The 26,285-nt window shown below is 32.1% G+C and overlaps 4 protein-coding genes and 1 non-coding gene across 5 annotated transcripts; all 5 read left to right on the plus strand.

The window, feature by feature from the left end:
• The first annotated feature begins 1,460 nt into the window (after positions 1 to 1,460).
• TRNAI-AAU (transfer RNA isoleucine (anticodon AAU)) lies at positions 1,461 to 1,534 on the plus strand. Its single transcript has one exon. It is a non-coding gene; the product is annotated as a tRNA-Ile (tRNA).
• A 1,564-nt stretch (positions 1,535 to 3,098) lies between these two features.
• LOC125815384 (peroxidase 10-like) lies at positions 3,099 to 4,852 on the plus strand. The gene is made up of 4 exons (XM_049494845.1): positions 3,099 to 3,466; positions 3,561 to 3,752; positions 3,853 to 4,018; positions 4,318 to 4,852. The coding sequence occupies exons 1-4, from the start codon at positions 3,248 to 3,250 to the stop codon at positions 4,731 to 4,733; spliced, it is 993 nt and encodes a 330-aa protein (XP_049350802.1). The 5' UTR covers positions 3,099 to 3,247; the 3' UTR covers positions 4,734 to 4,852.
• A 3,163-nt stretch (positions 4,853 to 8,015) lies between these two features.
• On the plus strand, positions 8,016 to 8,950 carry LOC125815398 (uncharacterized). Its single transcript, XM_049494861.1, has one exon. The coding sequence runs from the start codon at positions 8,476 to 8,478 to the stop codon at positions 8,923 to 8,925; it is 450 nt and encodes a 149-aa protein (XP_049350818.1). The 5' UTR covers positions 8,016 to 8,475; the 3' UTR covers positions 8,926 to 8,950.
• Positions 8,951 to 18,679: 9,729 nt separating this feature from the next.
• On the plus strand, positions 18,680 to 23,649 carry LOC125815380 (peptidyl-prolyl cis-trans isomerase CYP40). Its single transcript, XM_049494843.1, has 8 exons — positions 18,680 to 19,072; positions 20,258 to 20,758; positions 20,882 to 20,969; positions 21,109 to 21,161; positions 21,595 to 21,699; positions 22,613 to 22,688; positions 23,000 to 23,037; positions 23,149 to 23,649. Exons 1-8 carry the CDS (start codon positions 18,902 to 18,904, stop codon positions 23,203 to 23,205), a joined length of 1,089 nt encoding a protein of 362 aa, XP_049350800.1. The 5' UTR covers positions 18,680 to 18,901; the 3' UTR covers positions 23,206 to 23,649.
• Positions 23,650 to 25,602: 1,953 nt separating this feature from the next.
• On the plus strand, positions 25,603 to 26,285 carry LOC125815394 (uncharacterized). Its single transcript, XM_049494856.1, has 2 exons — positions 25,603 to 25,930; positions 26,023 to 26,285. Exons 1-2 carry the CDS (start codon positions 25,672 to 25,674, stop codon positions 26,283 to 26,285), a joined length of 522 nt encoding a protein of 173 aa, XP_049350813.1. The 5' UTR covers positions 25,603 to 25,671.

Here is a 26,285-nt window from a genome sequence, read left to right on the forward strand (position 1 = left end):
CTTATTTCAAAAATTTCAAAAATCCCTTATTTACCTATGTATCCCGTGCACAACGCTATGTATCCCGCTATGTGGAATGTATCAAACACGATGTATCCCCCATGTATCCCGTGCACAATGCTATGTATCCCGCTATGTGGAATGTATCAAACCTAATGTATCCCGTGCACAACGCTTTGTATCCCGCTATGTGGAATGTATCAAACCTAATGTATCCCGTGCACAACGCTTTGTATCCCGCTATGTGGAATGTATCAAACCTAATGTATCCCGTGCACAACGCTATGTATCCCGCAAACATCATTTTTAAGGGATTTTTGGTAAATAGAAAACTGGAAGAGATAGGATGTTATTTAGTACTTATAATATGTGGTTCCTATAATTTATAAAAAAAAATGCCAAGCCCATAAGTTGTTTATATGTCCTTGAAAGAATTATTATCGGTTCATTATTGCTAAGGATTTGAGTTGTTTCCTTCCTTCAAGGATCAGAGGCGTTAGAGGGGTGCCGTGGGTTCACGTGAACCCATGCTCCCCTCTCTAGATCATATATAGTAGTGTTATATTTTTAAAAAAATATTTAAATATAGATGTGTGAACCCATGTTCAAAGTATCATATAAAAATGCGATGATGATTGGGTGCACTTCTCTAAGTGAGAGATATAAATTTAAATCTTATATGTATCTTGTTTCTTTGAGTAACACTTTTCCAAGTGGTTATCAGTTACACTTTTATCGTTTCAATTAATTTTTCTTTTGTTTTTTTCCTTTATTCTTTCAAAATTTTCAAGTGTGTTACATTGAGAATTACTAAAAAAATTAGCATTGTAAATTTTTTATATAATTAAATCAAATGTGTATATTAAAATTTAAAACTAGTAGTATTATATATTTTGGATCTATAATTTTTAAACTTTAATGATTCATATTACAAACTAAAAGTCAAATCGATCAAATTTATATTAGAGATACATTTTTTTGTAATCGTGCACCCATCTAGTCGAAATCCTGGATACGCCTCTGTCAAGGATACGATAAAAAAAATATCTCTGTAACAGTGACCATATAAATTACAAACATGGAGGAGATATGTAGTTTATTAATGTGATGTTTTAGGATATTTTATAAAAAAATTTATGAATTATAATTTGCTCATTTAGTAAGTTTGTATAAAAGTAAGTAAATTTTTAATAGTTTTTACAAGTTAAAAGATTTTTATGTTTATGAAACATTATTTAACTTAAAAAATCTAGATAATATATCCAAACAAAATTTTTAACTCCAAACTAAGCTGATTAAAATCACTAATAAAAAATCATTTTCAAACGGGTTAGGGGCCTTGTGAAAGTAAACGTAAATACAGGAGCGACATATAACCACCGGAGAAGAAAAGACTCCGGCAGCTTTCGAAAACCAATAAATTGGACATATTGAATTTTAGCAATTAATAGTTCAACGATGGCCCATTAGCTCAGTTGGTTAGAGCGTCGTGCTAATAACGCGAAGGTCGCAGGTTCGAGACCTGCATGGGCCATTTTTATTTTTTGTTTGCTCATTCAATCTTTATGAAACTCTTCCCCTTTTGGTCTGTTCGTTTTTGGGGATTTTATACTGTGTTAGGGTTGATGTCTCAGATTACACAAAACCCTTCTTCTGGATTTCAATTTTCTTCAATAAAAAAAAAAAGACTTTATATTGTGTTAGGGTTGGATTTCTCGTAGTCACTCAACTAATAGTTATATCTTAAAAAATACCTTTCCTCTATATTCCAATTCTCTTCAACAACAACAAAAAAAATATTTGAGTGAGCATATGAGAAATCAACTATATATATTTGTCAACGTTTCTTCTGAGATTCATTGTTCTAATAATCCCTTTAACCGGCACTCCAATAGAATATGACATCTTGGCCTTTTGTGGGATGAAGAATTGCACTCAGAATTAAGCTATAAAAAGTGGTGCACGCACGCACTGCTTTGTCTATACATTTTTCTATGATATGTTTATGCATATATAAAACCAACAGATATATACTTGTTAGTATATCTTGTCTTCTCCACTATTTATTAAAGATAATAGAATACAGTGGCAATGACAGTATCCTGCATTATTTGCAACTATTTCTACTGAATGGAATTTTCAGCACATGCTCAAATCTCTTATTTTAGTTTCTGTCTCATTTGAAAAGTGGACATTCATGTTAATTCTGTCTTATTCTCAACTGTATTATTATTTAAAAAATACTTTTGTAGTGATCACCACTTCAAGTACATCGAATAATGGCTGATTAGGTCATAGCTATCCAAGTTTGACATTCTGTTACTTGCTCTAATTTAATTTGTTAAAATGAAGCCATCTGATTTAGAGCTAGGACTTGCTTTTGTAGCGAAGAAAAAAGACGCGTCTGTGACATAAATCTGAATTAAGTAAGGACTATATGGTAGTATACTAACTAATATTAATGTCCCTTTTAATACATGTAAATATGCGTTCATTGATTTTGATTGCTGTCCATAGCATGTTCTTTTGTGTTATAATTTGAAGTCTGTTTCTTTGTAGAAGAAAGCTAACTAAGATAACAATTGTTTGTTGAATGACCATATGAGAAAATCAGCCCGGAAGGTACAAAAATGATAGAAAACTATGCAGTTTTGATAGGGTAATCAAAAATTACCAAAACATCTATTTGATCCAAGGAATTCACCAACATGATTTCAGGTACAGCTCCTGTGACCTCATTCAAAGTGATTGCTTGCTTTCGCAGCGCTGTCATTTGGTTTCTGAATGTCTTAGAAGATCCAACTTGAATTAATCCGTCTTCAAAAACAATATCTTGAAATATTCAACTTTGTCATCAGTAACTCAAAAGTTTCACTGTTTTATTTCGAGACTTGTCTTGTTATTCCGCGGATATACACTGTTCCATTGAAGTCATAGGTGCTTTGATCTCTCAGTGGTTGGATGCAATGTCGAAACTCTTTTAAATATCTTTGCTGCATTTTGTCTAACCAATGTATAAATGTCAAAGTGGATAACTTCATCAGCACTGAACTGTAGTAAAATATACTGGTTGTCGTATAAAATTGCAATGCTTACATGTCCATTAAGCTCACATGTACATAGTGGCATTCCCACTCTTAAGTCCACTAATGTAACTTAGTTTTTTTCGCGTATATAAATTGCTCTATGTAGCTCAACACAAGTCACAAGAATCAGAATTGCTCAAAGCTTTTAGTACTTGAAAGTTATGGCGAGTAGTAGTTTGTTCCCCTGCCTTTCTGTTTTCTTCTGTATGATCAGTATTATGGCTCCCTTAACTGCTGGTCAGCTTGATTACAGTTACTATGATAGAGCATGCCCCGTCTTGCCTAGGATCATTCGTTGGAATGTTTGGTCAGCTCTCCGTAATGATTCCAGAATAGCTGCATCCCTCCTTCGTTTGCACTTCCACGACTGTTTTGTTAATGTAATTTCTCTAATAATCATTTTATTGAGTACTCAATTGCATACTCTTAGGGTAATACTTTATTGAGTCATCAGTTTATGCTTATGTTTGACAGGGTTGTGATGGATCCGTGCTTCTTGATGACACAAATGATTTCAAGGGTGAGAAGAATGCTGCACCAAATCGCAATTCAGTCCGAGGATTTGAGACAATCGATAACATAAAAGCTGACCTTGAAAGAGCTTGTCCATTAACTGTATCTTGTGTGGATATATTAACTCTTGCAGCTAGAGAAGTTGTTGTCATGGTAAGTAGCAACATATTTGACGTGCAGACGAGTACTTAAGTATTAATGTAAAGCCTGGAAATGAACCAACGACAATATATTTTCCTTTCTTCCTTTACAGTCAGGAGGACCATTTTGGCCAGTTTTACTTGGTCGACGAGATGGACTAACTGCAAGTGAGAAGACAGCAAATGACCAATTACCTTCACCCTTTGAGCCCCTGGATAAAATCGCGGCGAAGTTTACTGATAAGGGCCTTAATCTAAGGGATGTAGTGGTTCTTTCAGGTACATTTAATCTTATTAGTATATAGTATAAAGTTAAATCTGCATTTGTATTGATGATTTAAATTTGTTTTGCCCATTCTCTTATTAGTGGCAGAGCTACATGGTTCGATTTAATCCCCCTTCGTAGGAACATTATAATGCAAAATAGGATAACAACAATCATTTTTGTTTGCATATATAGACTCTCCTTGAAAGTTTCTAGTGTAACAACATTAAGTATGGTTCAAATATTAGTTTAGGCCGTCTAAAATTCTCCTTAATGAAATTTCTGACTCTACGACTTGTCTCGTGTGATATAGGAGCACACACAATTGGTTTTGCTCAATGTTTCGCATTCAAGAGGAGACTTTTCAACTATCAAGACTCAGGAAAGCCAGATCCAATTCTTGATTCTTCAATGTTGTCAAATTTGCAAAGCACTTGTCCTGAAGAGGGATCCAACACCAAAATTACTCCTCTAGACATTCAATCCGTTACGCAATTTGACAATGCATATTACAGAAACCTTATGAGCAACACTGGACTTCTTGAATCTGATCAAGCTCTAATGTCAAATTCTGAGACAGCTGATATGGTAAAATCCTACAGTTTGTACCCTTACCTTTTCTACCAACACTTTGCTGCATCAATGGTGAAATTAGGAAATGTTGGGGTCCTTACTGGAGAAACTGGACAAATTAGAAAAGTATGTGGCTCTGTAAATTACTACAATTAAAGTGTTTCTGTCAAGTATGTTTAGTTTAATTATTAGACAAAGTTTATCAAGTGTGCTTGCTTCAGTATCTATGTTTGTACTAATAATTTAACTATATATCAAATGATATCGTTCAAGTAGATATTTTCGTTTTATTATATTATTTCGGCTTGATTTATTCATTTTGGATCATTAAAAAGTGTCGATTTTATTTTATATTGGAACGAAGGAAATTTATGGACAATGGGATCCCACTTAAATAAGAAAACTTTGGTCTATTAGAATATTTTAAAGAAGGAAAAAGTGGTCCTAATGCTTGACTTTCGATGTCTAAAAAAAACATTGTACTCTTTTGTTCTTTATGCTCAATGCCCCTTCAATTTTATGTTCACTGATTCTATGTTCTCTAAATTTCCTTTTAATAATTCTATAGTTAGAATTGTATGTAGTATATTAATTTCTTTTTTCTCTTTTTTTTTTTTTTGATTTCTCACATAATGTCTAAAATCTGCATCAAAGTCTAAATTAAATTCGAATCATGCGGTATAGTACTCATTCAAAAGTGACTCTCTCAACAGAATATTCTTCGTATACATGCCTTAAACCCAAGACCTTTAATTATATAAAGACAAGTAAAGATAAGGAAAAGGAAAGAAAGGGACAAAGAGAACCATAGATTCAAAAAAATGAATAAAATAAAATGGTTTTCTCACTTATTTTGTCGAACAAAGTTACCTGATATGTATTTTTATTAACGAGAAATGGTATGTTATCCATGAAATCAGTGGAAGTAAACACAAGCTAATCAAACAATAACCACACATTCAATATAATTTTATAAGTGAAATTCAGATAGAATAGAGTTTTTTTGCAGCTCTTACACTTAACTCACAAAGATAAAAAGACTACGTCCCAAAATTATTGTATTGTTTTTTAAAAAAAATGGGGAAGCTAGGTAGTTGGATTGGCTGAGTGGGGTGAGGCTGACTAAACCTATGTCTTATAGTAGTGCTATATATTTATTTACATCAATCTATCAACATTTTAATTTATCCTTTGTCATCTCCTGCAAAAAAGCATCTTAAATTTTTTTGTGTGTGTTTCTTCTGTATTATCAGTCATCACTATCCCCAAGGCACAAGACACACAGATATTCCTCTCTCACCACTGATTCTTTTTTGATACCTTTTCATGAGTATGTTACTACTCAATTGCACTAGTCATTAAAGGAGCAAAAGATTATTTATAATTTTTTAATTTTAATTTTTCACATAATATATTTGAGATTATAATATTGAATTTTTTTAAATATATTTTCAAGTTAGAATCATAAAGTTTTAAAATATATATATATATATATATATTAATTTATTAAATACTCTATATATGTTAAATATACAAAACCTATACTCGCGAATATTTGCTTCAGTCTTGTCTTGTCTGCTCCTCGCGAAAACGATTAAAATTTCCATATGTCTAATATAATTTTACCAAATGAAAAAATTACACTTCATAGGTAAGATATCAGTAAGTCGATGAATTTATAAATTAGACTCATATTTTTATTTTTTATATAAGTAAATACTTACGATTATATGCTATTATAAATTTTTAAGTATACAATTTAAAAAAAGATCATTAGTTAACAATAAAATAACTAATTATTCTTTAATATAATATTTTCTAATGGTACGGACAATTTCACATTGATATCAATATGGATCTTTCTTAGCAAATTTAAAATGAAATTATTTTTTTACAAAATATAAATTTATATGTCAAATTTTAAAAACTTAGAGTTCAAAGTCATAATTTGAAATTAAGATTATAATTTTATGCAAATTTCATAAACAAACATTAATTTTAAATTAAAACAAAATACTATGGCCAAACGCCTACCTACTACCTAGTATTGCTTTTGGTATTAATAATTTTGCATGATTAATATCCTAACTAGAAGTAATAAATTGTGGGAAAGGCATGAACTTTTGACTTGGATAAATGTAGAAGTCACTAAACATTATTGGAACCTTTTAAAATGCAAAATGGATGAACTTTGCCAAGGAAATTAAGGATGATTGCTAACCTTTTTGACTTTGTTAACTAAAGCAAACTTATCTGTAACACTTAAAAATAAAAACATTATATATAAACAATTGGCTAATCATGTCATATTTCAATTAGAATATGATATGGGGATTCTAGTTACACCGATCGAATTGATGATTTGAAATTTTTGGATGCATTAATTTAAATTTTAAATAAAAATAACAAAATATGACTTTAGTTAGATTCAAACTTTGGTCTCATAGGTGATATATCTTTGATTTGTACCAACGGCATGAGATACTCCTATGCTCCTCATGAATACACCGTTAATTATTACAGTATATTCTAGTTTCTGTTAGTTTTTTAAATATATATACATATTTTTTTTCAAAATTAACGAGTACACGTGCATCCAGCTTTGTATGTGGATCCGCCTCTACTTGTAACAGATAAAGTGCTCCTTTGTTAAATATTACTTCTATCTATTTTTAGAACTAGAACTCGAGATACCAAATAAATCATTGTAATCTCCAAAATAAAGTCTTTTTCTAATCTATCTTATAGTATTATCGAAAGAATATGAGATGCCGCTAATTTTCCTGCGCAATTTCAGCTCTTAATACATGTACGAAGTCCAAAATAAATTACAGAATAGAGAGAGTACTTGTTGTACAGCAGTTAAATATAAATGAGCCCAGAGACTCTAGATTTGAAACTTTTTTCAGTACAATTTATGAATTATTCCGAGCGTGACTAGGCCATTTTGTGCAGTACAAAGATGCCTTTACAGGATTTCTTGCAGATTTGTTGTTACCACTCTCTTTTTGTACCTACAAACTTCATTCAATTCTGACTCTTGTAACTCTGAACTAATGGTCCAATATCCATTACACTTCCCTTTCATCTTAATTATGAGAAATTTCGTTAACGATTTTATTATGAACGGTATCCCACTGACCATCCTGAACTATGTGTGGTTACGTCCAGGCTTCGAGTTGCTATTTTTTCGCAAAATAGGGGATACTAATTTTGCTACTTATGAATTTTTTTCATGTTGTTTGTTTTGCTTCACTCATTATCAGGACTTAGAAAATGTGATTAAAGCAAATAAAAGTTCAAAAGTCAGATGAAACAGAACCAGATCAGTCCTAAATTCAAACTACTAATAAGTTAAAAGAGTTGTGGTCCATTTACATTTTACTGAAATAATTCCTGAGATTTTTTAAATATATAAACAGAACCAGAACAGAACAAATTTGAGGAAGTTTTTTGCTTTAATAGCAGAGTTTGTACAGATTCTCTTCTTTTTAATACTGGCATTTCAAGATTTCATATCATATCAAGAACCAGTTTCCCACAGCTTCTATCTCTACCAAAAGAAAGAAAGAAAAAGTTGTTTAAAGAAAAAAGTAACTCACCCCACACCACTCCTGTTTTGCTAATTTTTGTATAAAGTTAGACTAAAAGGCGTTTTTCTCGGGCTTTGTTCTGTTTCACTCTCACACAAACATAAACCTAAATTGTTAACACTCCCCATTCAGCCATTTTTTCCCCTTTTTTTCTTTTTCTCTTTTCATTTCAATAACAAAATATCATCTTCTTCTTTGTGCATTTTCCCCTTCCAATTATTGATTAGTATTATCTAATGTGATTATCTTTTCAAACAACAAGAATATCTTCGATTTGAAATTTTTAGTTTTGGGTATTCTTCAAAATGTCATCTACACCAGCTGAATATCCTTTACAGCAACAGCTACCACCGCCCATGTTTATGAGCCAACAAGCTTATTCGGATCGTCCGGGTCACGGGTCGGTTGGACCCGTAATCGCTGTTCTTGCTGTTATAGCTGTATTGGGAGCCATCGCTGTAATGATAGGCAGATTGTGTTCGGGTCGGAAGATAATGGGTCGTGGTCAGTACGATTTTGAAGGATGGGTTGAGACCAAGTGCGCGTCTTGTATCGATGGCCGGGTCGACCCGATACCACGACCGGTTACTATGGCGCCACCGCCGGTGGTGGTTGCTGAGAGCAGCAGCAACGGTAGTCCCGGCGGTTCTGCGCCGGTTTCGGTGCCGGAGCCGGTGGAAATGAGAGAGGAAGAAGCATCTAAACAACAAAGTAATTTACATGAGCATCATCCACATGAAAGAACAGAGTCTTGAAATGCTTTTTTTTCTTTTTCTCTTTTTGAAAAAAAAAATTGTGTTTAATGTTTTAATTAATCTGAGTATTTTCTAATAGTGGAATTTATAAATATTGTAGCAATTCTTTCTATATTTTTCATTTTCTATTCTTTGACATTTTGGAAAAACTAATGTTTAATCATATAACTTTGCACTATATTATATTAAAATATGATAATCCAATAATTTGTTAACATTCTCACATGTGAAATGAAAAGTATTTGTGTGGCTTCTTATTGTTATTATTATTATAGAATTAGAAAAAGGTCCAAAAGGAATCAATTAATTTGGTCATTCATTTTTTATAGCTATTTTCGAAACTTTATATTCAAAAGCTAAGTAATTGAAAAGGAGGACCCTCCTTGATGTTGAAGTTTCAAGTGTCTTACAAAGAAAATACGGTGATTGTTATATGCCAATTAAGATTCTTATGATGTATCTTAATTTAAGAGTGAAACGTTTTCTATTAGAGATTTCTCATGTTTCTAAAAACTCAAATTTAAAACATTTATGTGGATCAAGTAATTTGTTCCAAGTAAAATTTAGATACTATTAGTTGCATAATTATTCCCGATCATGGCTTGCTTTTATTAATAACAAAAACAATAACTATATCTCAATCTAAAGCAAGTTCAAAAAGATCAGATAAATCAGCATTGCTTTTAGTTAAGCTGCTTCTTAATAAAGGGATAAAATCATAAGTAGTCATTTTTTAGCCCTCTATGAGTTTTAGTTACAGATTTAAAATTGGAATAATATATAAACATGACTCTTAATTTGGCTTCAATGAACAACTATGCCCTCCAACTTTAAGTGTACACAAGTAGACATTTAAACTTGTATAAAATTGAACAAGTAAACACGTGTGTCCTACGTGGCATAATACATGTAGAACGCCACGTAGGATATAAGATTTTCATGTAGGGTGCCATGTAGGATGAATGTGTTAATTTGTTCAATTTTATACAAGTTTAAATGCCTACTTGTACACATTCAAAGTTAAAGATCATAGTTGTCGGTTGATGTCAAGTTAAGAGTCATGTTTATGTATTATGGGTGTGTTTGGTATGAAGGAAAATATTTTCCGAAAAATGTTTTCCAATTTTCTCATGTTTGGTTGGGTTAAATGTTTTCCAAATCAACTCATTTTCCTCAAATTTAAGGAAAATGACTTCCCTTCAAAACTTAAGGAAAACATTTTCCAAAACTCTCTTCCAACTTCAAATTACAATTACTTTTTTGTTGAAAAAAACAATTTATTTTGTCTCTATCCTCAAACCATCCCCCCTTCAAAAAAAAATAAAAAATTAAGGGAAAATTGTATATAATAGCAAACTATTAATTCAAATTAAATGCTATAGGTATAATTTGATTTAATTGTACCTCATAGCAAATTGTTGCTATTTCACCTCTCTCCTGGTGAATCTCGCTCGCCACTCTCGTTCTCTCTCTCGCCTCTCTCATTTTTTATACAAACGCAAGTGTATAAAGTGTGTTTGTGTTTGTATAAAGCGAGAGAAAATTGTATATATACATATATTTTCGTTCCCATCTCCTAGATCTTGCTCGCCACTCTCCCAGATCTCGCTCTCTCACTTTATACAAAAAACACAAATTGTATAAAATGTGTTTGTGTTTGTATAAAGCGAGAAAAAAATTGTATATATACATATATTTTCGTTCCCCTCTCCCAGATCTCGCTCGCCACTCTCCCAGATCTCGCTCTCTCACTCGCCTCTCTTACTTTATACAAAAACGCAAATGTATAAAATGCGTGAAAATTGTATATATACATATATTTTCGTTCCCCTCTCTCCCTTCTCCCAGATCCGCTCACCACTCTCCCAGATCTTGCTCGCTCACTCGCCTCTCTCACTTTATACAATTGATCTTTTTGTATATGTATACCAAAACAGATTATACAACTGCTTTCTTTTGTATATGTATAGCGAAATATACATATTTATGTTTGCTATGGAGCGCAATTATGCAAACTGTGCTATAACATACAAATATGAATTTTGTGTTTGCTATATGTGAAAGTTGCTCTAATTTTAAAGCTTGTTTTTAAATTCAATTTTTTTACCCTACCCCCACCCCCTCCCAAAAAAATATTAAAAATTATTTTTAAAAGATATTTCTAATTTTTATTTTTTTACCCCCACGCACTACCCCCCTCCCCATCAGCCCCCTTTCAACCCCTCAACCCCTTTCAAAAAGAAAAAAAAAATTGTTTTTAAAAAATATTTTCAACTTCAAATTTTTATTTTTTCATCCCAATCCTCAATCACCCCCCCTCCCCCGCAAAAAAAAAAGAGTTTGTTTTTAAAAAATATTTTTAACTTCAAAATTTTATTTTTTCACCCCTACACTCGACCCCCCCCCCCCTTAACCCACCCACCCCCTACTCGCCACCCCTACCCAAAAAAAAATTAAGTTTATTTTTAAAAAATATTTTCAATTTCAAAATTTTATTTTTTCACCCTACCCTCGATCCCCCCACCCACCCCCTACCACTCCCCCCAAAAAATTTAAGTTTATTTTTAAAAAATATTTTCAACTTCAAAATTTCATTTTTTTCACCCTACCCTTGACCCCCACCCACCTCCTACCCAGCCCCCCACCCACCCATCCCTACCAGCCCACCCCCCTCCCCCCCCCCCCCCCCCCCCGAAAAAATAATAATTTACGTTTGGTTTTAAAAAGTATTTTCAATTTCAAAATTTCATTTTTTTCACCCCTACCCTCGACCCCCCACCCACCCACTCCCTACCAGCCAAAAAAAAATTAAGTTTGTTTTTAAAAAATATTTTCAATTTCAAAATTTCATTTTTTCACCCCTACCAGCCCCCCCCCCCCCTCCCAACCACCTCACAAAATAATTTTAAGTTTGTTTTTCAAAAATATTTTCAATTTCAAAATTTCATTTTTTTCACCCCTGCCCAGCCCCCCCACCCTACCCCACCCCCCAAAAAAAATTTAAGTTTGTTTTAAAAATAATATTTTCAACTTCAAAATTTTATTTTCACCCCAACCCTCGACCCCCCCCCCCCCACCCCCAAAAAAAATTTAAGTTTGTTTTTAAAAAATATTTTTAATTTCAAAAATTATTTTCTACTCTAGTAAAAATAAAAGATATTTCTCAAAAATATTTTTCAATTATAAATCAAACATTAAAAATCTTTTTCGGAAAATATTTTCTACTCACCAACCAAACATGAAAAAATAAGTCAAAAAATCAACTTATTTTCCAGAAAAACATTTTCCTTCATACCAAACACACCCTATGTCTTTAAATTTCATGAGAGTTAATGGGTGACAACTTTACAAAAACAGACCAAGAGTGACAACGTGAGCTATTTCTACGTAAATAGTGGCTCAAATTGTAATTCCAATGTATCAAAGGTCATTTGCACAAATGTCCTTATTTTTGGGGTCTTTAATTTTTGCCACTTAAAATTATTAGTTTTTAATTTTTATTCTTCAAAAAGAAATTCGCAAGATATAAGTAAATTATGCCTAAGGAATAATTGAAATGCTTAGTAGCTCAAATTATGTCATAAGTTCAGTGACAGAAATCATATTTTAAAACCGAAGTAAGTCGTGCCCTATAAATCAGAAATTATGTATTCCGATATAAGTTAGGTATTAAAGCAAAAGATTCTCAAAAAAAAAAAAAAGAAAAAAAAAACCTAATGCATTTAAAGTGAGAGAATTCTGGTAGGTTTGGTCCCAAACCAACTCTGGGTTTGGTTTGGTCATTTATGGGCTGTGGCCTCTGGGCCTTCTTTGTTGGAATTTTTCATAACTCTACCTCGACATTATCCAAATGCCTCCTTACCCAACATAATAAATGTTTGTGTCCTTCGTAAAAATGTCATAAATATCCATAATAACTTTTATTTATTAGGCGTTTGGACAATGATATGAAATTATCATTTGGACATATAATCTCACGTTGAGAAAGCATACAACATAAAAAGTCAAAATTACATGTCCAAACAAAACTTTAATTTCATCTCATGATTTCATATTGCATGGCCAAACGGGCCCTTAGTTTAGTTCCGCTACATATGTTTGAACTTTAGAAATATGAAATTTCAACAAGTAACTTATAGAAATTTTACTAGTTTAAGAGCTAATCACTTATACATATGCTAGTTTGCAAATATTATGAATCTTATCAAATTTTGGTGCGTTCAGATATGTCTAGATAGATGTACCTTAAGTTAGGAGCTAATTGATTAGACACACGTTAGTTTGTAATATTATAAATCTTAACAAATTTTGGTGCGTTCAGATACGTCTAGATTGATGTACCACGGGATACATGAGGTCAAAAATATATGTAATTTGTTCCGAATACATTGTATCCAAGTAGATTCACATGAGACACATAGAAAAATCTCAATCGCATCTCGCTCGTCACTCTCTTATCTTTCTCGCGTATCTGATATCCCAAATACATGTATCTGAAAAAAATAGACAAATTTCACTCGCCTCTCCCCCTATTTTCTATAGTTATTATTTCAAATTATAGAAAAAATAATAAATATAACAGAAATATTTATGTTATTAGATAGTTTTTCCAACTTCAAATACTGTATGTGAAGTTGTTTTGAGGGGAGTAGTGTTGTAGTTAGTCATAAAATCAGGTACATATGTGTACTTCGGAAGTGTAACTCTGAATGGGTTGAACTGTATATTGGGCTTTATTTCATGACCCGAGCCCAATTACCCCAAAATATCTCCCCATTCAGTCCTTGGATTTATTTTGGTAATATAAATTATTTTTATACAATTAGTACAATTTAACTTGTTCTTAAAAAACGTGCTTTACTCTTTAGATTAAGCATCTCACTAGTCACTTGTTACCTTTTATTATCTTTACATAGTTAGCTTATTAAAATATATTATAAAGTGTTAAGAAAACTTGTTTCATTCTTTAATCTTGCTATTTGATGAAGGAAACAGATAAATATATAAAATACTATATTACAAGAAGTTAAGGGGTAAATTAGTGAAAATTTAACTTTTGGTGGATTAGTTGTTACATTCCTTGTCGATGTATTTGTGTACTAGACATATTAAAGAAACATCAACTTCAGTAATATGAATAGCCACTAAAATCTAAATTGCTTTGTTTTGTTCGAATATCTATTGACTAAAACTAAACTAAACAAAACAAATCAAGATCTACAGCTACAGCACAAAATGTTTCCATATATATATGCATACAAAATAAAATAGTACTGATCACCTACAGATCTACATACTACGAGCTGTCGGCAATTGTTTCTCAATTTATTAGAAAAAAATATCACCAAATGACCAAATGCATGATGTGATGCAGTGAATGAAGTTGTTTCTATTTTAATCAGAAGTCTCGAGTTTGAGCCATGAGTATGAAAAAGTCCATGGAAGGGAGCGTTATCCCGAATGAGATTCTATCTGGTGCGAATCCGAATTAATCGAACTTCAATATGAGTAAGCAAATGAGAAACCAAAAACAATTATTCGAAAAATTATTTTTCTTTAGCACAAATAATATTTCAATATTTGTCAAAATTAAATGCGTAGATACCCGTCATTAAATAACAAAGTTAAGTACAATTTGTTCTTATACAATATATTTTTCCGACAAAAGATATTTGATTGATCACCATTTGATCGGCTTCTCCACGCCATATAGTTTATTGAATTTCGATGTATCTCAGGTAAAACAACGAGTTTCAATCACAAAATTTGAATTTTGTATTTCAAGTTAATATATGTTATTTTCAAACAATACAAGTAGTAAAAAATTTGCTTTAAATTCAAACATTTTCCCGTTCAATCAAATATCAAGATAGTATTATAGTCCTCATTTAAAAAACCACACGTTAATCTCATAATAAGTCATATATGTGATGATTAGTTCGCCTAGCAATACAACTAATACAATACTGATCTTCCAAAGTGTTTTCTCAAAATGATTTTATTAAAATAAATTATGTTTTACGTAGTTGTTTTTATTAATTGAGTGTTCCTAATACATCATATACAATTTTATTGGGAGCGGGTCACGTCAGCCTTTTTTTTAACTATATTTTTAGCCCTAAGTTAGGTGTCCCCAATTTCTTTATTTTAAATTGTCGGGTTGTAATATTATCCATCTTTTTGCTAATTAATAATTAACAATAAAGTCGTTCTTCTTTAGAAGCTAAAAAAAAAATAATGGTTGTGGTACTGGTATCTGCACTACAAATATGTAAATATAATAAAAAAAATTATATATAATAAACAACGATAGTCTAGCTAGCTATTATATTGCCATCCAATTGTACTTAATTAACTTGATGACTTCTTTAATTTACTAATTAATCCTGACTGGCTCATTTTACTTCTTTCTTTAATTTAAGTTACTAGTTGACAACAACTTTAATCACAAATGCTATTTTTTAAAAAGTGTTAGAGAAAATGGTGCTGTTATTCAAGTAACTTTAGATACATGCATACACTTACATATAAGCATGACAATGATTAGTAATATAATACTCATATTTCTTGTTTTTGAGAATCACTATAAATTTTAATCATCTATATGATATAATAGCTAAACGTCCATAAAAAACAGATAAAATAGAACCCTGTAAAATGTAAGTATATGTTTGAGAATTAATAAATAAATTAGGAGGCGTTCAACTATTTTCTCTTTCTTCTTAAACCAAACAATACCTAAGATAAATAAATTGTTGAAAAATTCGTTTAATTAAGTTGAATTTTAGCATATGACAATGTATATTTTAGTGGCTGTTTTGGTTCGAATTTGGGATATTCCAGGGACATGGATAAATCAATACTTGCTTTTCATAGAGATGAGTTGGACTAAATTTCTATACAAAAATAATTTTAATTTTAACTAAGATATGAAATAAATTTATATCGAAATAACTTATCTAAACTAGATATATCGTATATGTATGTTATTGAGAACATGAACATATATAGAATAATATAAAGGATGGAGTAAAGTTGAATGCGATTCAGTTTCCTATATTAGTATTTCCTTTTTCTTCCGTACTATTTTTATTTTTCAATTTTATGATTACATGTTATTTCATTTATTTCAATTTATCGTATTATTTATTGTTGTTATTGTTCTTTTCTCTATTATTTTCACTACTGCATTTCCTCGTCAATTCCGTATTATTATGCTTTATTTAAATTAATAATGATTTATTAAAAATAATATATTTACCTTCGCAAAATATACGTAAAATTGTCTTACTTATGGCTCTGCAGAGTCTCATTTATAAAATTACAATATATATAATTGAAATAATGTGTCGAATCCATTTAATCAATGCCTCTTACGAAAAGCTAGTTGTGGGGCAAACTACATAAATCTCACTAGTTTAAGTCTTAATTACTAAGATTTCTGATAGTTTTCTCTACCATATTTCGTGCTTAGGATACATGAGTCTAAATCTGCAAGATATATGTATCTGCCGAATTTTAAAATCAAGATACGTATTTTATTTGTTTAAATTAATTGGTTGTAACTAATTTTACTTAATTAGAGGAGTAATTAAAGATTTTCAAAATTCATGGACAATTAATTCTAGAAATTTAAATTAATCAATTTCCTTAATATAAGGTGGAAATCAAGAAGTGTATCTATGTTTAATTAAATTTTTTAATTATTATTTGAAATAATAAATTCATTAATATTATTAATAAAAAAACAAAATATGTAAATCTTGGTCATATAATTTGATTAATCTTAAAATATAAATTCATTAAGTTGATGTATCTATTATCAATATATGATATATCCAACAAACTAAACAGTAAGATACACGAGTATCATAACATTCATATGTATCATAGAAGTATCTAGTATTAATTTCATATATGGTTGAACCCACCTGTAGCCCCTTAAAGTTGGCACCAACTTTCACTTAGACACCTTAACTAAGCTTTGTTCATTTTAGACACCTCATGTCATGGTCCATTGTGACATTTTGACACTTTTTTAATTATCAGTCAAATATATAAAGTGTTTGTAATACACTCGCCGATGACGTGTCAAAATGACGAATTAAATAAAGACACGTGACATATATATAAAAATTAATTCTCAAATAATGATTTTTAGTACAAAAAAGAAGTGACCAATGAGTGAATGACACGTGAAATTTTTGCCCAAAAGACTTTAAACATAAAAAAACCAAACCCCACCCAGATCATCTTCTCCACCCCACCCACCCTAACCCCTGCGTTTTCTCCACTCTTCCCCCACCTACCCAACGTCTTCTCCACCTCTTCCCATCCTAACCCCAACCCCTTCCCCACCCACATCATCTTCTCGAATAGAATAGCAAATCCACACATACCACTACTCAAATCTAATTTGAGATTATTCATGAATTCATGACTTTCCATTTTTCTTCTTCTTTACGATAGCAAGGTCATCACATTGTATTCTTTTAATTTTTATTATATCATTATATTATAAGTCCATGGGTTCAAATTCATTTTTTTGTCTATAGCATTATCAAATTTATTGCTCCATAAAAGGAGTTTAAGTTTTGGGATGATGGCTGAAAAATGAGGAAGAAGATGAAAAAAAAGAAGATTAAATAAGTCTTTCACGCGTTGATTATGAGTGTATTACACTCTCTATGACATGTCAGCAAAAAGTGTCAAAATGACAGCGGGGTATGACATAAGGTGTCTAAAATAAACAAAGTTGAGTTGAGGTGTCTAAGTGAAAATTGGTGCCAACTTAAGGGGGCCACCGATGGGTTCCCCCTTCATATATATGTTAACAATAAATGATGTGTCTAACAAACTAAACACTTAGATACATGAGTATCGTACAAGTATATTCATATATATCATAGAAGTATCTAGTATTAATTTCTTATATGTATCTAATATTGTCCCCGTTATACAAAGACTATCGAAGAAAATTCAACCAAAAGTTGAGAGATAACACATTCGATCTGTGGCCGATCTTTTTCCGTCGGAAATGGAGTTGCAACTGGCCGTTCCTGATTAGTTTTGCCCTCACCGACACTATCATCCTTAAGATGTCCCTCGACTTCACTGAAGAGGATGCAAAGAACTCCCGATTTGCGCAAAGGCATAAGAATTGAATTTTACTCGATCATTCTTGCTGCTAAAGGGAGGCATATTTTGAATTGCTAATTGATCATTAATTAAGGAGTTTAAATTTTAAGATAATTATTTAATATTATATTTGAGGAATTTGTGTAACTGATTAAATCTTTTAAAATATATGGTATAATTATTAAAAGTGGTATTATGTGTAATTATTTTAAACTATAGGTAAATTAAGTATATGTGGTAGTGAATTATGTCTAGTTAGGTAGTTTCCCTTAAAAAATAATTATTTCAAATTACTTGTTAATTTATAAAATTAAAAAAAAAACATATTTTAAAAAAAATCATATTATTCTTATAGTGTATTTATTTTTGAGTGCAAACAAATTTATAAAGTTTTAATTTTTTTTCCTAAAAAACAAATAATAAAATTATCGATCTTATTTTTAATTTATTAAAAACATATAAAAAAGTTGAATAACTAAAATTGAACAACTAATACGAAACATAAAATATATGACCAAGTAATATATAAAATGAAAGGACGAATGTAGCGTTTTTCCCAAGAATATATTTTCTTTTATTTCATCGAAAATCACACGCTCTGTTTATTTATTTTTGGTTTTATTTGTGTTTTTTTATTTTCTTTTTAAAAATAAACGGAGAAGACAGTTTTGAATACAGTGAGGAGAGGTTGAAGAATTTCGAAATTATATATATAGCGGGACTCCTCTAGGGTTTTTTTCATCTTCTTCTTCTTCTTCTCCGATAACTGCTTTCTCTTTTTTTATTATATTTATTTTGCCAACACAACAGAGAGTTACAGAGACAACACTAGAGAAGAATGACAAGACCACGGTGTTATTTGGACATAAGCATAGGAGGAGAACTTGAAGGAAGAATTGTTGTGGAACTTTACAATGATGTTGTTCCTAAAACTGCTGAGAATTTTAGGGCTCTTTGTACTGGTGAAAAGGGTGTTGGTCCTAATACTGGTGTACCCCTTCATTACAAGGTTCTTTTATCTTTATTCTTTTCCTTTCTGTTTCTTGGGTCGTTAATGAATATATGAAATTAAACATACCCTTTTGAAGTTTTTAGCACTAGTAACAACTTAGGGGAGTCTTGTTTTGGGGTAAACAGTGTGTAAATCTTGTTTCTTGATTTGAACAGATTAAGAAATTGTCGGTGAAATTTTTCAAGATTCTTGGTGTTGTGGATTACTGTTAAAGATGAAATTGGATATAACTATTTGAAATTTAAGTAGCAATGACTACATTTTATTCATCTGCTTTTGCTTGTCAGAAGTATTACTATATAAAACTGATTTTTTGAGGGTTGTTTATGTTGTGTAAAGGTGATGAATAGAATAAGAAACCATGACTTAATTTCTTTGCTTTCATTGGTTAGTACTGTTCTGTAAATTTTCTTGTAGAAAAGTTCACTGTTTTTTAATGTATACTTTAGTGTCCTTTCATTTGTTCCTCCTCCTAGCAGATTCTGTGCTTTTGAGATTGATGCTTTATCTTGATAAATTTTTGTTGTCCTCCTTTCTCTAAGCGGTTCTCTGACGTTATTGTCTATTTTAAATCTCAGTACTTCTTTTTTATTGATCTCCTGCAGTCCTTACGAATTAGAACTTAGTCATTTTGGTTTCAAATAATATGATTTTATGTCTTAACCTACTAGAAAGGATGAGATATTATTTGATTTCTATTTGTTGCTGGCTTCTCCCAGAACTGTCTTCTAATTGCTCTGTATGGTCAGACGAGGGGACATTATCGAATTCACTTGATTCCCTCAAAAAAATCACTTTTGCAAGGTTTTTGAATTTTGACCGTGGATGCACTTCAGGTCTTGGTACTCTAGAAATCCCTTTTTTCAAGTACGTTTACTATCAAGTAGACAGTCAAGGTGGATTCAGATATGCTCTGCTGATTGCTTGTATATAGTCAAGGAGGCTTGGTATATAGGATGCAAGAGTGTTTGCCTTTGGCAGCTGCTCTGTTCTCATTATCTTTGAGTATAAAAGGATATGCTTAGATAAATGATTTCATTTCACTATTTTATTGTTTGTGATCAACCCTCTGCGCTCCCCTTTTCTTTTTAGCTGAATTCTTGAAAAAAATTGTGCTCTTGTCATGCTGAGCATTACAATCTTCTTTAGTTTGTCCCTAAATGCTGTTTTCATCCATTGTAGGGAAATTGCTTTCATCGTGTGATTAAGAGCTTCATGGTGCAAGCTGGTGATATTTCTGCTGGAGATGGTACTGGGGGAGAATCCATCTATGGGCTAAAATTTGAGGATGAAAATTTTGAATTGAAGCATGAAAGAAAGGGGATGTTATCTATGGCTAATTCTGGACCTAACACTAATGGATCTCAGTTTTTCATCACAACTACTCGAACTTCCCATCTAGATGGAAAACATGTGGTTTTTGCAAGAGTAATTAAAGGAATGGGGGTTGTCCGTTCTATGGAACATGTGACTACTGGTGAAAATGATTGCCCAACAGTAGATATCAGTATCGCGAATTGTGGAGAAATTCCTGAGGGGGCTGATGATGGTATCACAAATTTTTTCAAAGATGGTGATCTATATCCTGATTGGCCTGCTGATCTTGACAACAATACTGATGATCTCCCTTGGTGGGTCACCGCTCTAGAGTCGATTAAGGCATTTGGTAACGAAAATTTTAAGGTATTAATTTTAAAGCAACATCAGTGTTATTAACTACCTAATCCCCTTGCTTCTTTTTCTCATTGACATTTGACTATATCTCTTTTAGCTATCTTTCTTACGTATGCTTGCTTCTTCCCACAGAAACAAGATTACAAGATGGCTCTTAGGAAATATCGAAAAGCTTTGCGCTATTTGGATATCTGCTGGGAGAAAGAAGGGATAGATGAAGGTAGGGATTGTAAAATATTTTGTAACATAAATGGCTATGAAATATATCTGTTTCTACAAACATAAATAGCGCTGGAATATGGATTTGTCCATAAAAATTGTTGTCATGTGAATTATAACTCTGCTTGTTCCTCTTGCAGATAGGAGCGCATATTTGAGAAGGATGAAATCACAGATATTTACCAACAGTTCTGTGAGTTACCTTTCTGTTGCTTTAGTTTGATGCAGTACTGAATTTGCATTATAGGGAATAATCATCACACAATTTCCCTTCTTGGTAACAATACACTTGGTCTGCTTTTTGTTTCTAATGGTCGTCAATGTTTTTACTACTTCTTGATCATTTCAGGATAGTACAGGGACTAAACAGCATTAAAGTCATTATTGCGATAAATGTAGTATTATTTTTTTTTAATTGTACTTTCCTTTTATCGAGGTCCCTTTTTGTTTTGATGTCTTATATTTGCTGATTGCGCATTTGTCTTTGATTGAAACCTTAAAGTTTATCACATCCTCTAGTTCAGCACTTGCCTTCATAACCCCAGTTGTCATGCTTTCTAAAATTCATAATTGTTTTCCTATTAACCAACCAAACAAAATAACTGATAGCTGTTATGTATAACCAGGCTTCTAAACTAAAACTTGGAGATCTGAAGGGAGCACTCCTAGATGCTGACTTTGCAATGCGGGATGGAGAAAACAATGCAAAAGCTCTATTTCGTCAGGGACAGGTTGGTATCTATCACGGGCTTTTGTATTCTGCAGCAGCTTTGATCATCTTAACAATTGAATAACCTGCTTGTTAATTTGGGTTTTGGAATATCGACAACAACAACAATATCCAGTGTAATCCCAGAAGTGGGGTTTGGATAGACCCTAGGCTCAATTAAGGCGGGTTTCAGAATAATAAATATAAATTAGATTGCAACCTTTTCTTACTATAGTGCTGAGTCGAACACTTGGTACTTCTCAAGTTTGAAAGTAATAGATATACACTTCTTGATATACCTAACATCTTTACAATTTAATTGAGTGAATTCTGCTATTTCTTGGGAAAAAAGACTTTCTAATGGAAAACAAGGTTGAACTCCATGATATTTTGTTGGTGATCTGTGTTTCCAACAGATGATTCTATAACTCAGTAGAGTGGTGTACATGTCTATCCTATTCTCTTGGCATAAGTAGGTGCAGTTATGTATCGTTCACCATAAAGTTGTAGTGGTAAAAGGGAAAAATAGGATGGCCATTCTAATTTACTTCTGAAGTTCAATTTACATGGTAAAGTATTAGTTTATGTGGGTTCCTGGTTCTTATTTGAGAGATTATTTTGTTATAATGTAATCCTGCTTTGGATGTATATGTTCATTGATGGTTATGTTTTTACTTTTCTGTGTGGGGTGGGTGGGTTAGGGGTGAGTATGGTTAGTGTTAAGTTGTACGTGCTTGCTGTTTAATTGCCGATATGGTAGCTGCTTTTATATGTCATTATGGTTAATGTTTACTCACAGCGCTCTTCTATTACTCCTTACAATAGCTCCTGTGTCTTTAACAATAATGCCTGTCTGTTTGCCAATCAATCACAACCATCATCTATTACTCCTTACAATGGCTCCAACAATAACGTCTCGTCTGTTTACAAATCAGGCACACATGGCTCTTAATGACATAGATGCTGCAGTAGAAAGTTTCAAGAAAGCATTGGAGCTTGAGCCAAATGATGGTTAGTGATAATTCATTTTCTGGTTAATTGTTATGCTATTTTGCCTTGAAAGGTTTTTGACACCTAACTAGAATTGACACTGATTGGAACACTAATGATCAGAAAATGTTAAACTGCGATGTGAGATCTTTACTTAGGTGAATGCAGGGGTGTGTATGCTGTAATATCATAAGAATTGTTTAATTAAACCATCGGTGGCATGATTAACTGCATGAGAACAGTAGTGAATGCTCGATTGGGATAAGCTTAAGTGTCTATTATACATGTAGACTATTTTTACTGAAGTGACTAATTTGGTGATGAATTTTCAGGAGGAATCAAAAACCAGCTTGCTGCTGCTAAAAAGAAGGTTAGTACTTGGCATGAAGACTCCATACGAGTTTAACACACAATAAAATTAGTTTTTTCCCAGACAGTCTATTTGTCATACTTATTTTGTTTTCTTTCTTTTTCCTTACAGATTGCTGATAGACGTGACAAGGAGAGAAAAGCATTTTCCAGGATGTTCCAAAATTAGTTTTGGTACTCATTTGGCACCAGTGCTGGCAATTAATACTCTTTATCGATTGCCATCATTCTGGGAGTTCCTTCTGCTTTCAGAAACAGGATAGTTTATTGCCTTGTTTCGAGACATTGATCCTGATCTATGAACTGAATTAACTTTAAATGAACTGCTCAGGCTATTCTTGGTTATATGCACCAAATAGCAGAAGGGATTTTAGGTGTCAATGCACCCTTGTTGTTATTAATCAGCTATTAATAAGCTGCACGGAGAAAAAAAAAAAGTTTAATCATGAGCATCGTTATCCAATGTTCTTTTAAAATTGTGCTGACTTGCAAGGTGACTTTCTTGCAATCTCTGTAGCCTAATATTTCCACATTGAGATGGAAGTAACTTGTATGTATTATGTAACTTAGCTGTCATGGTAAGGGCGTATGATGGGAAATTTGGTTGGTTTTATTGTCCATTACATATGTTAATTGTAGTTATGTCCCTTCTCACAGGAAATCGGTAAATATTAGATCTGTTAATAACAGGTGATCTTTGTGGAATGATGTTCTTCTATTCAAATTGTAAGTTGGCATCAGAGATCATTTCCTCGCGTCTGACCTTGCATTTTTCTGTGTTGAAAATCGAGACTCAAAATGCATAATGGTTTGTTGTCTCTCTATATTTTTTGACACATCTCTATGTATTGTGAGTCTCAATGTTCTTGTGATTGTTGTATCCATAGCATTCTAAAGGGTTAGGGAAACAAAAGAGCTGCCGAGTTGTCTTAGATTTACTTTTAGCTCTAGTGTTGTGGTCCAACATTTTTGTGTCCCGTGTATGTTTAAACTTGTTATCTGTTACCAATCCTCCCTTATTATGACCATCCTGTTGGGGATGAAGACATGAAGTTTACCATAAAAAGAACCAAATGTGACTAAACAAAATCTACAATGGGAACTTCCTTTTTTTGGTTTGTACAGTTGTACTGTATATTCTTCTGCACATGAGAAAGAAAAAGATCTAAATAAGATGCTTCTGTATAGAGTAAGTCATATTGTGCAGTTGTGCCCACCTTTTTCTTGTACAGTAACAAAATTGAGGTCCCATTTAAACAGTGATGTTTTCTGGTAAAAGGAAACAGGGAAATGCAACTTGCTTTGACTGACTTTAACATTTGAAGTTGAAAATAAAGTTGATGGTAAAGAACACACACCTAAATTATCACTGTTTTTCGAGTTTCATACATGAATTGTGTGAGTCCCCTATCATCAATTATTTATCAAAATGTATTTCAACTATTACTTGTTCTTTTTTCTTACCTAAGTATCACTATCATTTAGGGAGGAAAAACTCTTATTTTATCTGTAAGAAACGTCTACTTCTAGTAGGTGGACAAATACATGTGTAGTAAAATACGACTTGTGATGTATGGGTATGTGTACGTCACATGTTCAAATTCAATTTAATGCTTGCTATATATATATATAAGTGAAGAACGATAGATAGATGGACATGCTTGTTATTTACTGTACGCATTGTAAAATCTTTCACTCTTAGAACTGAAACTCGAGACCTTTGATTAAGCATCGAACAATAGTTAACGCCTCCATCATAAAATATAATGGTCTGATTGATGTCATTATTACGTGAATGTGTTGTCTGCAAAAAATAAATCCTCCTTTTGTCAATTTTCCCAGCTGACTTCTTTTATTCAGTTCCAAAAGCATTATTCACATTTCACCCGCTACTAGCGCATTAGATGATGGATTATAACTTTTCTTGATCAACATCCCACTAATAAAAAATAATTAACAGTTACTTTTGACTTCTAAATGCCTTGCATATTGTAACAGAATGCGTCAAAGTCAAATCGTTTACATGGTTTTTCTTAAGTAATTTTTTTTAAAAATAAAAAAGAGTTAAAAATAGACGAAGAACTCTTAGCCATAACAAGTTTGATCTAGATGATTAATTTGCGACGATAATTGTACAATGACTATCGACTATTTTATATATCGTAAACTATATATACATACAGCTATGAACTTTAGTCCCATGTACGGATAGTGTAATTTTTCAACCTCTTAGCATAGAAACATAAGTAAAACATGTTTAATAGAGAAATATATGAACCCCCCCTTAAGATATCTCACGTATAGAAGCGACCAGCAAAAGTGCTAATTAATTAGTCGAAAAGTGTGTAACAATTTCGGTTTAGGTCAGTAACCATTTTCATATTCTTAAAAAAAAGAAAAAAAAAGTGAATTTTGAAAAAGGCAATCAAGTGTTTTTTGCACTAATTTTCTTGTCTCACCAACCAATTACTTCAAGAAAATGTTGACTCATTTTCTAATTAGTCATATTTTTGTAGTTGGCTTGCTATATATAGCCCATCATTTTGGCTCTCTCATCACCACACAATCAATTCCATTTCTCTTATATCTTCTTCATTGGCAAAACAAGGAAAATATATTGGTGGGTAAAATAAAAATGGGTTTGGCTAACGCACAAACATTTCTGTTTCTTGTAGTGTTTTCATTCATGTTTGTCCTTAGTATGGCCAACTTTAACTACGGTTGGGGACCAGGAAAGTTGAACAAAACCAATTGCCCATATGGTAATAATCACCCAAATGCTACTCAAACCTCAAATAAATTCAACGTTGGTGGTTCCGAAAATTGGCGTTATGGATTTGACTACATGGATTGGGCTCGTAAGAGTGGCCCTTTCTTTGTCAATGACACATTAGGTACGTACGTCTTCTTTCATTTAAAAATTGAAAGGAATGCAAGTTATCTTTTAGCTTACTAACTTTAAATTTCTGAATTCGTTTATGTGCAGTTTTCAAGTATGATGCACCAAACCCTAATGGAGGATTTCCACACAGTGTATACTTATTACCAAACTATTGGAGCTTCATCAAGTGCGACTTGAGAAGGGCTAAGAGGATAGCAAATCCAAACCAGGGTGCAGGGAAAGGTTTCGAGTTTGTGCTGAAGAAATCACAGCCCTACTTTTTTGTTTGTGGAGAGCATGGGGGCATCCATTGCAATAATGGTACTATGAAGTTTGTTGTCGTGCCACTCAAACGCTGGCCTTTCTAA

Source organism: Solanum verrucosum, unplaced genomic scaffold (assembly GCF_900185275.1).
Source record: "Solanum verrucosum unplaced genomic scaffold, falcon-dt-bn FXZP01000261.1, whole genome shotgun sequence".
NCBI classification, from domain to species: Eukaryota; Viridiplantae; Streptophyta; class Magnoliopsida; order Solanales; family Solanaceae; genus Solanum; species Solanum verrucosum.

Excerpts from the sequence above, each read along its gene's own strand:
- LOC125815384 (XM_049494845.1), top strand. The coding sequence starts at position 3,248 with ATGGCGAGTAGTAGTTTGTTCCCCTGCCTTTCTGTTTTCTTCTGTATG. Across the intron at positions 3,467-3,560 it reads TCCACGACTGTTTTGTTAAT|GGTTGTGATGGATCCGTGCT; the intron begins GTAATTTCTCTA and ends TATGTTTGACAG. Across the intron at positions 4,019-4,317 it reads GGATGTAGTGGTTCTTTCAG|GAGCACACACAATTGGTTTT; the intron begins GTACATTTAATC and ends CGTGTGATATAG.
- LOC125815398 (XM_049494861.1), top strand. The coding sequence starts at position 8,476 with ATGTCATCTACACCAGCTGAATATCCTTTACAGCAACAGCTACCACCG.
- LOC125815380 (XM_049494843.1), top strand. The coding sequence starts at position 18,902 with ATGACAAGACCACGGTGTTATTTGGACATAAGCATAGGAGGAGAACTT. Across the intron at positions 19,073-20,257 it reads GTGTACCCCTTCATTACAAG|GGAAATTGCTTTCATCGTGT; the intron begins GTTCTTTTATCT and ends CATCCATTGTAG. Across the intron at positions 21,700-22,612 it reads CTCTATTTCGTCAGGGACAG|GCACACATGGCTCTTAATGA; the intron begins GTTGGTATCTAT and ends TTTACAAATCAG.
- LOC125815394 (XM_049494856.1), top strand. The coding sequence starts at position 25,672 with ATGGGTTTGGCTAACGCACAAACATTTCTGTTTCTTGTAGTGTTTTCA. Across the intron at positions 25,931-26,022 it reads CTTTGTCAATGACACATTAG|TTTTCAAGTATGATGCACCA; the intron begins GTACGTACGTCT and ends GTTTATGTGCAG.